A 12,129-nucleotide genomic window follows, 5' to 3' on the forward strand; every position below is an offset into this window, starting at 1 on the left:
CACACAATGGATCCCAGTATACAGTGTAAATGTAACAACAATACTGGCCACTGTAACCAAAACAGATACTAAGTTGATAGCATAGCTAATGCCAAAGACAGCTATTAGTTAAATGCTATTAGTGAGAGCTGTGTGGCTGCTACTTGTTTCCAGGGGATGGTCTGAGTAGCTGCTGTATAATTACCCAGACTAGTACTGTAATGTCATCAAACAAATTGCATCATCAGCTAATACTATCTGGGAGGGTTAGTCAGGCATTTACTGAATGCATTAGAAAAGAATGACTAGGAAACAATTTCCCATCCACTAAAAGGCATTGTTATGCCAGCATAAGCTTTAAAGTTTGGGACTTTTGAGGCCCACTTTCCAAGTGACTGACTTAACATGGGCAAATCGAAATTCATCTTGTTATGCTGGATAGTGATGGCAACCTCATTGTGGGCTGTGATAGGTTGCTTAATGAAGGCTAGCTGTTTAGGTTTTTCAGTGATTTTCAGAGAAAACACAAAGGTTTCTTAAAAGGAGCAAATCCATTTTAACTGCTTTTCATCTAGATTTAATAATGTCCTCATGCATCTAGATTGTGTTATTCCACAGCTCAGTGCCGTTGTAAAGAGTACATATTTATTCATTTAAAATTTAGATTTTCAAAATCTCACATTTATACCTGTATTTATAGTTTTGAAATAAAGACTAATAAATTTGAGGATTTTTTAAAACATAATATCCTTAAACCTGGACTTAAACTGCAACTTTGGGGCGGAAACATGAACACAACACTTTCATATTATAACCTTTTAAGTTGATATGGCAAACTTGTTAGCAAACAGTTGCTTATTTACACATCGAGCAGTTATGGAGCACTATTATCATTCATTTGGAGTCATATTTCTGTCCACCTGGTGCATGCTAGTCCAATATTCACTCTCTTTTAGCTCTGTTTTTGTTCTCCACCAACTCCTGAGGAAATATCTGGCTCTTTAGCTGCTAAATGCTCCACTATGCTCACCAGCTAGTTTGATGCTGAGCATCGGTGGGTTTTTAGAATTTTTGCTCTGAAAACAATGGCTGAGAATGACGCTATGAGAGTTTTGAGAGTGAATCAAAACAGTAAAGTTGTGGGCCAGACAGCTAAACAATGAACTGAAACTCACTATTAACCCTCATAAAGCCGAGGGGAGCTGCAGAGTTGGGTGATAATCTCTGATAGGTTCATCACTACAAGTGACACCTCTGACATTACACATCATTTGATATAATATTAGATTAAAACACGATTATAGCTGATTTAAATAATGAGCCTACAACTCACCACTTTCTTTTAGTTATGCTAAAAGTATGTCGTAAATTTAGTCTCTTATTTTGCTCTGGGTAGCAGTGTAAAGTAAGTGCCTAAAATGAAAACAGTTATAGTTTGTGTTAAATGCAACACACAGGAAACACCACCAGTAGTTTGTGAGAATCAGGGATTTTGTAGACAGCCGGTCTGTGGAATGACATGGGGGAGCATGCTAGTCACTGAGGAGCGGTGACGCAGGCTCCCCTTTGAAATGGGGTATAAAATAAGTTGTTTGTGTCGGGGGGTGTTCCTAATGTGAGGGCCAGGTGGGGAGTGGGCATTGCCCTGACTCCTCTGAGAAAATGAGGCCTACATATGACAACTTTACAAGCCCAGGGCTGGACACACTTCAGAAACAGCTGTCAACCGCGTGACTCACGCGTGCTTCCTCTGTGGCATTTTGAAACCAAGAGCATGGGGCTCCTCGCTCCCACCTGACCCTTTCCTAGTTTAATTACACTATCTCTCAGTTTCACACTTTTACTTTGTCTCCTTTCAGACTCTCTTCCTTAGTTAACTTTATTTTATTACTCCTCTCTCTTGCAGCACACTTCCCCACTACCCCTCCCACTTCCCCTCCACACCTCATCTCCCCTCCAAGGCCACTTCTGTTTATCTCTCTATCTAGAGAATGATGGTGGGTGGCAAATTTGACATGGTTTCCTTTGACCTTGACCTCCAGGGTGGCTGGGCCAGCTGCTACATCTGGCCCTGACTTGAGGTTCTCTCAGGGTGGCTGGGAAATGGGACTGGCTGGCCTTGTGGGCCTGGGGGCCCTCATGCTGCCCCGTGTCCCAGGGCTGGAGGAGGGCTGGGGGAGGACACCCACTAACTGCAACATGAAAGCCCTTCTGAAGAACGCAGACCTTGTCAGAGCCCCATCCTTCCATCTCAGGAACAGGTCAAAATAACACAGAGTTCCTCTCATTTCTGTGTGTGCAGTATGTACATGTCAGCCTGTGCTTAAAAGGAAGAAGGTGTGTAAGGGGCACAAGCTAGGGGAGAAGGGAACTGGCTGACCTTACATTTAGAGATGCAAAACACACTGTTCAGTAGTAAGTAACAATGCTTATTAGACTGAATGATAACTAGCAACATTTTTTTCAGTCTTCAAAATATATTAAGAGACATCTAAGGGGATCACAGTACCTCTTTAGCATGTTTTCATATTGATGAATATATACATATCAATGAAAAAAATTAATGATTCTGTGCACACAAGTGATTCTGTGCACACGAGTGATATTAAAAAGACAATTACATCTGATTGACAAGAGCCATGACACTGTTTACATAAAAGTTGGTAAACTCTTCAAGTAAAGGCGTGGACTGCCCGTCCACCTCAAGGTGAAAGGAACACAAATAGTAGCCCGTACTCCAACTAATTCATGCTACAGACAGTCTCATGATTCCAAACAGTTTTGTATGACAGAACTGTCACTTGGTCGTGGTAACTGTATAAAAAAAAACTTGAATAGATGTCTAAATGAGAGACAGAAAGAAACTGAGTAAAAAAAAGTTTTAACAGATGAGGTTAGGAAAGAGAAAGGGCAACTTAAGAGCAAAACAACACATTACTGTGTTTGGCAAAATAAGTGAAAGCACTTGGCATCCGCAAACAGCCAAAGCGATAAAAAAAAAAAAACTGCGGGGAGTGTGTCCCCACTGGTGTGTAACTACCTTTGCTCAGCTGTGTAGAAAAGCCCTGCTCCACCCTTCACATTACCCTTCCTTCCCCTCCCATCTAAATGCATTTTGCCCCACAACCGTCAGCCCCCATTCCCCACACACAAAAATACACAGAAAAGTTAGGATCAAAAGGAAGCTATTGCATTCTGCTGTTTGCATTGCAGTGGCTTGACAAAAAAAGAGAAAGTAAGAAGGTAAGAAAGCGACTCTTAATGCCGTGACCAAGAAATCCCCCTGCTGCATGTGCGGGCGCCTGCTCCTATCTGTGCCCCGGCCCCTTCCTTCCCTTTAATTGCCTTGGCAGAGCTTTGGCAACGGGAAAGTCAACTTAGCTGCCCTCAGACGTTTAAAAAATAGGGGGCTGTTGATGGCATGTGCTTTTGGCATCCGGTTATGTGAGTAATTGATATAGAACATGTTAAAGCAGAAAATTAAAGGCTTTCAAATGTTGAGAAATAGGAATTAATATTATTCCCCACTGATAAACATCTATCTATCCGCAGCAGCTGCAAAAGATGAAGTCTGTTAGAAATTGTGGATTTTGTAGGAATGCGTAAAAGGGGACATATCGTGCTTTTTGTGATTTTATGTTATTTATATACTGTTATGATGTCAGATGTCTATGGTAAACATGGTCAACATTCCAAAACTAGAGGTTAGCATACTTAGAAAGGCTCCCTGAAAGTCAAAAGCCCTGGCTTCAGCCTGCTCTGCCGCTTCTTTTTTTCGACCTTGTGGACAAGCTGTTGCATATGCCCATAAACAGCCGTCTGTTCCATAGCCTTTGTTAAGGTTTTTCCATGTGTTGTTTGCACTGTCCACTCTCATATTTTTGATCGGATGAATTTGAGAAGTTTCGAGTAAAGAACGAGAGACAGAAGTGAAATCTCACCACTACTATTTGTTTACGTAGCTGTCTGAAGCAGCTTCCGGTAGCTAACCAATCAGAAGAGAGTGCGCTCATTGGGAGGGGGGCCTTAAAGAGACAGGAGCTACAACTGCCTGTTTCAGACAGAGGCTGAACTCAGGGCCTGTGTAAAGGGTCAGTATGAGTTTTCCAAACTGTAAATCATGCAAATATATTCCAGTAGATCCCCAGATTAAAATGTAAACATGCATAATATGTCACCTTTAAAATGTAAATCTGGTAACAGCCAAAAACTCAGAGAAGACAAATAAAATTTGCAATGTTATTTTGAAAGGGAGCAAAGGGCTTTTTCTGTTTGAAACCGACAGAGACGGAGAGGTAAGTGGTCAGTGGTGGTTATCACGGACCATCAGCTTAGACACAAACATCAATCATGACACATAGCAAGTCACGTATTGAGCGTACTTGTGCCAGACTGAGAGTTGTAAACAGGGGTGAGGGACTGGGAGTGATCCCAAGACCCCACTGCCAGCGCAGACAGAAAAACATACAGACACATGTAGAAAAAGTTGTTTTAGAGGGGCCAAGCCATATAACTATATAATCAGTGCCCTCTGCATACTGCTTCAAGCATCCAAGAAAGGAATTCCTTCCAACCAAGGGGGGTGCGGGGGGGGGGCTCTACAAAAAGGGTCTTGCGCAGGCAACCCTCACAAAGGCATACTCCATACCCCTGCCTCCTCTCCTCCCTGCCTCTCCAAATCCAGCCAACAGCTTGCAACTATTAAGGGGAGATCCTGTGGTGACCTTACGTGCAGCCAGTCCTTGCACCTTCAAAGCTCCTGTGGAATAATACACAGCAAGTCATCCAGAACTCCTTAATACACAAATCTTTACCAAAATACAAGGCGAGAGCTGTGTTTGCTGGGAAGAGGAGAAAAAGTAAATGAGCAGCTGAGTTCCACTGCTTTATAGTGCACAATAATGCTTCTTTTTTGCTTTTTGCTTTTTTACGATGAAACTGAGTTGACAAGGAAAAAGACAAGAGAAGAAGCAGGAAGAATCTGGAAAACTTTAATAATTGATAATAACCTAATTCCTACAAAAGCTTAAGCTACTTTGGAAAGAGTAGAAATTGCTCAATAGTTGTATCTGGAAGAAATTTTATCACATTCCAAAAATTATGATTTTTCATATTAAACTGTTGAATCATTTCATATTTGTGCAGAACGGCGTTTGATGTTGGGAAAAAGTAATAAACAATCATGCAGCTGCTGTGAAGAAGTCAGTGAAGCATCTTCTGTTAAGGAGGGGTGAGCAGATGTTTCAGTGTGCTGTATCTCAGTGGACATAAGACATAATGATGGTATGAACATTTGGTTTAATAAATAAATGAACAAATGAAGCAAGGGAAGATTCATTTAACCTTTGGATGATTTGCTGTAAGACTAAAAGGACAAAAAGATATATGGCTCTAGATGATCAGGGAAAATTAAAGTCTGATGAAAAATTTATTTTTGGTCCTGTTCGTTTCTTTTACCTCATTACTGAAGATCAGAGGGAAAGAGTATTAACGTTTTGGCAAAGGGAATAAATAACAGGTGTGTGTCTGTGTGTGTGTGGTTTTATAGAAGGCGTAACATCATTGTTCTCACATGCTGTGTCACAACACACTGGGACCTCTTGCACATAACAATTTGTGTTTGGTGTGTTCATTCATGAGACGTATGGTTGGTTGTGTGTGTGTGTGTGCGTGTGTGTGTCACAGAGAGAGACTGTGAGTGAGAATGAGAATGAGAGTGAGAAATAGAGAATGTGAATGAGTGAGAGTGTGAATGAGTAGAAGAAAAGCTGAATGAGAGAGTGAATGAGTGTATGAGAATGAGAGGGGGAAGACGGACATTAGTCTGTCATTAGCCTGCCTACATCATGGCTAGCCATAATGTCCAAAATCACTAAAAGTAACAACTGCTGTTCTGAGGGCGTGAAACTGTGTATACATGTGAATATTTGTATAAATACAAATGTGTTTTTCTTTTTTATGAGCTACAACACCACCAAGTGACAGTACAAAAGTACAACTTTTGAAAACTACTCAGTAACAATAACTTTAAGGTACCCTGTGCAGTTGTCTTATTAAATTCTGTTCTGTTTACATTCAGTGTTTCCCACCCAAAGAAGCATGATTTGTATCCTTGAGGTCTAACAAACACGTAGAATGCACACCTTCCTCATAAAACATTTGCAAAGCCAATTTTTTTTTTTTGAATAATTTGAAACCTTTATTGTTTACATCCATGTTTCTATAATGAGAGCTGTTCTCTATCAATAATATTAATAACAGGTGTTAAAGAATATGGCTGGCAATATTCTACATTTTTTGAATTGTTAAAAAAAGGGGAATAAAAGAACACTAAAAGACCAAAACCAAAAATGTGTTTAGGTGTGTCTTTAACTTTATGACTTTTCAACCCTGTCTTAGGCATTCAGCCCAAAGCCCATTTATTCCTACTAAAGATGTAAATCTTTAAAAACAGGTCATAAATATATAGTTTCATTTTCATTCATTTTATTGCTTTTTTTTCCTCCATGAGATTTATTGACAATCATAAAAATATATAGAATATCACCAGACTGTTAATTTATATACATATATATACACTACACTACACTGTTTAAATACAGGTGTTTTTCATTGATGTTTGTTTGAAAGAGCAGATCATGCAATAAGAGATGTATGGTTTACAGTACACTCACCCAGAAATACACTTTAGATATCTTTTACTCTACTTCTAAATTAAGTGAGTGTTTTTCATAATCAGACACTAACATTTTTAGGTGTTTGATGGAGTAGCTTATCAAACTATACCAAATAAATAAACTTCATAAATGTATTATTTGACCATTCATTCAATTTCTTTATGTTGATCACTTCTGTTAAAGACATAGTAAGAACACAATATAATATCTTTGTATAAAATAAATGTTAGGACCCGCATTAAATGCAGATCAATCATAGCTGACATCACATGACCCCATTGTGACACAGACAACAAATTCTGTGAAAACAAAATCCGTGTTAAGGAACAGTTAAATAAGTTGGGACAAAGTCTTCACTTGTGGTCTTGACAAAAACAGTGACTTCCCACTAAAGAGGAAAACACTGCCTGCCTTTGTCACCCAGTAAATCTATTATTCACCATCTCAGAGTAGAGGGACTGTCATAAATGAGTTACAGATTCCTTTTGTCATATATTGTGTCATTTTGTTTTGTTTTTAAAGGTTTTTATGCAACTCCGTCCTTGGTTGCCTGCCACGCATGTGTTCAGCTTGGGGAAAATCAGAATCAGGTGCAAAATACCCTGTTTCTGTTTTGACTGAGTTGATCAAATAGGGATGACTATGAGGATAAGTTTTGCCCAAGAGGAATAAACAACTAAATCCAAATGCCTAACCAAGCACAAGTACCAGAACGAAAATAAATATGGAGAAAATTTAAATGTGGATGAAAAAATATCAAAGTAATGCAATAAAAAAACAACATAAAGTTGTCAGGAAAATCGTCTGGCAAATAATTTAAAACCGATATTCAGGTTAATCTGAGTTTCATGGAAATAGGCTATGTTTATATGAGCCAAGGCATTAGGCTACATGTGTACGCAAGCAAGCAGCATCAATTAGGCAATGGACTTACAAACTAACAATCAAAAGGGATTATATCAAACATCTTGCTTTTCCTCTGCTCCCATATCAATTTCACAAATCAGTTTCATTCCTTAGTGTTTCCTTTTTGTTTCTCACCCACAATAACCTTCACTGACCCTTGCTCCTGGCAGCTGATAAATCAAATTATCATTGGCTATTTCAGAGCAATTTTTCGTATCTTTCCGAATCGTTTCCAGCGGACCTAGAAGTGGAAAACACCGGCCAGACTGTTTTCTTCAAATAATGCCAGGGCAAAATGCCTTCAAGTAGGATTTGGGCAAGCAGTCTGGAGTTCTTGAGCTTAGGTGATCCACTTACTTTATAATACTGGGGCCACCCACTGAAAATAACATTGTTTCAGTTAGGGATGTCCCGATGAAGATTTTTGGGCCAGATTTGAGTCCTTTAATATTGAGTCAGAGTCTGTAAATACAGTATATTTACTTAAATGTTGATTTAAGTCTGCCTCCATTTAAAAATGTGTTTTTCTTATTTCACTTGGATGTCTGAGCTCCACTGTGCAGAATGATGTACAGTACCAGTCAAATGTTTGGCCACAGTTTCTCATTCAAGTAAATGGGAAGGTGTGTCCAAACTTTTGACTGGTACTGTATGTGCAGAGTTTAACACTAGAGGTTTTCACATTCATCTGCTGAAAGTAGAAAGTTTATCTGTGCTCACCTTAAAGGATAAGGCTAGCAATTTTCTGTATTTTTCTTATTGTTGACAAGTCTCATATGCAGAGCCAAACCGACAATGAATTGATCCTACTTACAAGTATTGTGTGTATATCCAAAACCTGATATAGTATCTTACTCTTCTGTACTGTAGACCTCCGTTGTTGTCCACAAACTATTCAAAACACATCAGTGAGCCAACACTGCTGCACCGGGTGACATGGTCCCTCATTACGAAGAGTTAGAGCACTGTGTTTGGAAACAGCTCCAAAGACTAATAACGGTGATTTTCAGTCTCTGGAGAGTAGTTCCATGTAAGGCAGACACCACTGTGCATGCACAGGAATGCGGTTCCGTTTAGAGTGCTTCACTAGCTTGTTGTGCTACATATCACAACCTCTTGAGTTTGTGCTACACTGTACATTGTTAATTTCTCTAAGAACTTTATTTTTTTTTATTTTTGGGGGGAGTCTTGGACTAATCCCAACCCATTTTTGACCAAAATGTCAAAACCAAGAAATATTTCTACCCAAACATAAGATGTTCAGTTAAACTGACCATGCATCCCTTTGATGTACAACATAAGAACTAACTCAAACAAGACCCGTGGCCTGCTCTCTTCTCACCCAACTCCACCTCTTGTTGCTGAAGTAATTCAATGGTCTATCCTCCCTTTGGGGTCTGTCAGTAAAAGTGAGTTATGCAAGTTTGGCTGAGCCCCTGGACTGGATTGGGGCCAGAAGATGTAGAGATGAGATAGCGTCAATCAACAGCAGCGAAACCACTTCAGGAGTGAGGTCACTTCCCAGCAGGCTGCTCACTGACTTTCCTGCTGCTATTGAACTTAGGGTAAAATACCTTACATCTGATACTGAAGTTATGAATAAAGGACAAAAACAAATCATGGACCTCTGAACCTCTTTCCAGTAGGAGGTGGGTAATATATGTTCATGGCCGAGTAGCATGAGTCGTAAATATATGAAAAACTGTTATTTGGCCTCTTAGACCCCATTTCTTCAGAACTTTTTTTTACCTGACATGCAGTAATCTGTGATCATTGCAAAAATCACAGCGATCTTAACCTTGTACAAATCAGCCTGTCATGTTTCACTGTAAATGTTGATTGTTAGAAAATATTACTTCACTCATTATTTTTATTTTTGTGGTTTTATTACTCATTATTTCTAATAACCACTGGCAGACTCTAGTCAAAACTGCACATGGGATAGACACAAGTAGCTTTATAACAGCAAAGAGACCATTTCACAGAGGGTTGAGAGATCGGGTTGGTAATCAATGAGTATGAAGTTTTGCACAATTTCTCTGCTAGCCCATCAAATCTACAACCAAAGCACCGACAAGCCATTTGAAAAGGCACAATTTGCTGGCAGGCAGTGTTTTCAAACTTTGTTCATCTTGTGGGAATACAGTGCACAAAACACAGACATGGGGTCGTAATACTTCACTTGCTTGAGGCTCCTAGATAGTCCTTTGTGATAATACTTTAGTACAGTGGTGGAAAGTAACTTAGTACAGTAATTTACTCAAGTACTATACTTAAGAACAATTTTGAGATACTTGTACTTCACTTGAGTGTTTCCATTTTATGCAGTTTTATACTTTTACTCCACTAGATTTCAGTAGGAAATATTGCACTTTTTACTGCGCTACATTTCTTTGATAACTTTAGTTGCTAGTTACTTCTAGATCAGATCTAGATTTTACACGTGAAACAGACGTATTTTTCGGATGTTTATATATATATTTTTTATTTATTATTTTATTTATAATTCATTTCAGTCACTTTGTAGAGGTCTGCTTTCGCTTTGACATTAAAGGGTATTTTCTTTGGTGATCAGTGTCAAAAAAGCCACGTTTTTGATTCAGTTTTGTAAAACAATGAAATTGAAAATCGCAAGGGGCGTTAATACTTTTTACAGGCACTGAATATATATAATAAATATAACACAGCAAGGGGTACAGCTGCAATGATTAGTTGATTAATCCTTTAAAATTAATCTGCAACTATTTTGATAATTGATTAATTGTTATTCATTCATTTTCAAGCAAAAATGCCAAACATTTGATGACATAATGAGCACTTTACTTTCGATACTTTAAGTACATTTTGCAACTAATACTTCTGCATTTTTACTTAAGGCAGATTTTGAAAGCAGGACTTTTACTTGTAATGGAGTATTTTCGGTATTGCTACTTTAACTCAACTAAAAGGTCTCTTCTTCTTCCCCCACTGATTTAGTAAGTCATTTACATACATGCCAGGTCATGGTGTTCTAGCACATCTCTTCTACGGTACTAGACATACTCTTGAGTGCTTCTTATTGGTATTCAACCCTCAGGAAAACAATGTGGATGTGACCATTTAAAAAACACGCAACAATACTGATTGAAAAGCTTGTTCCTCTAGCGAAGGCCATGCCTGGGTCATTTCATTGACAACTTGCAGACAAAGGCTTACATATGGAACATATACTGTAATAAATAAGCTGTCTCCGGAAAAACACTGTTGCAGATTATTTCTGTCTTCATGACTGAGGACACAAAAGTACGTAAATAAATTCTGTGAAGTTAGACCGGAAGCAATCATGGCTTCTTTGATTGTACTCTGGAAGATGGTGAGATGTGCCTTGTATGTCCCCAAAGAGGAAATGAAGAGGCTCTCCAGTCAGACACACTGACACAGCCAGTGAGACACATAGACTGCAATATAAATCCAGCCAGACATACAGATGAATATGCCAGGAGTACAAGAAAAGTCCCCTGCCAGATTCACAGAAAGAGGCCAGGCCAGAGAAGCAGATGCTGCAGCACAGAAGCTACAATACACTTCCAATCAAACCCCTTGCCAGCTGGCTAGAACGAGCCAGACAAAGTACCTCCCTGAATTAAGAGAGTTACTACCACAAGGATGACCAAACTTTCTGACATGCACAGCTTAATGCTGAAATGTGACACAGCTAATTGAGCATTGACACACAAAAAAATAAATTAAAAAAAAAAAAAAAAAAAAAAAAATATATATATATATATATATATATATATATAGTTATTAATCTTAAAATGAAATAAACAGTATGGCAAGTTCTTATAGTCAAGAGACTCATTGTATACTCTGTAACAGATAAGTAAGGTTAAAATTACTACCCACCTTTTGGGTATTGGATAAATTCACATGAGTAAAGGCACAAAAATACAAATATAGATGTTGTTTTACACATAAGGAAACTGAATACCACAGAAAAAAACAAAGACCATTGATGAAGTCTGAAAACTCCCACTCTCTTGGATGTGGAATCAGTAATCTGTCTACCAGTAATCTAAGGTTGGACACAAGGCAAAGGAGGGAAAAATCTCTTTAAAGATCGTCCAAGAGTTGAAATACAGCAGTCTTCAACAGTGTATTTATTTGTTGTCTCCATTATACTTTCCTAGTATGGGTAGAGATTATAATTTATAAATTTAAAGGCTTGATAAAGGCGACATGTAACCTCAAATGGATGCGAAACAGTGAGAAAGTAAATAAATCCAAGCGGGTTAGGCACAAAAGGGAAAACACTCACATGTGGGAGGTGGGATTTATTCCTAAGCTATGTGTGACTCCAGAGTTGGGGAGCAAACACTGACTGTTGATCAGTGTGACCAGGACCAAATCCATCATCATCTCTTTGTCTGAAGGGTGATGTTTATTCTGAGGTACAAGCATGCCACTAACCTTCTTGGTCTTGACAGTGGATTGGCAGCAGTCTCCTCCATCATAGTTACAGAAGGCTCTGTTATTTACCGAATCACAGTAGTTGTCTGACATGAATGGCTATACCAGAGAGAGAGAG

General features: G+C 38.8%; 1 protein-coding gene across 1 annotated transcript in view; it reads right to left on the reverse strand.

Moving 5' to 3' along the window:
- pappaa (pregnancy-associated plasma protein A, pappalysin 1a) overlaps window positions 1–12,129 on the reverse strand; it is a 93,350-nt gene that overhangs the window by 7,157 nt on the left and 74,064 nt on the right. The window contains exon 21 of the mRNA XM_044334387.1: window positions 12,012–12,110. Coding sequence (XP_044190322.1) covers window positions 12,012–12,110 — 99 coding nt within the window. The remainder of the gene's footprint in view (window positions 1–12,011; window positions 12,111–12,129) is intronic.

The sequence above is a fragment of the Thunnus albacares genome, chromosome 18, assembly GCF_914725855.1.
Source record: "Thunnus albacares chromosome 18, fThuAlb1.1, whole genome shotgun sequence".
NCBI classification, from domain to species: Eukaryota; Metazoa; Chordata; class Actinopteri; order Scombriformes; family Scombridae; genus Thunnus; species Thunnus albacares.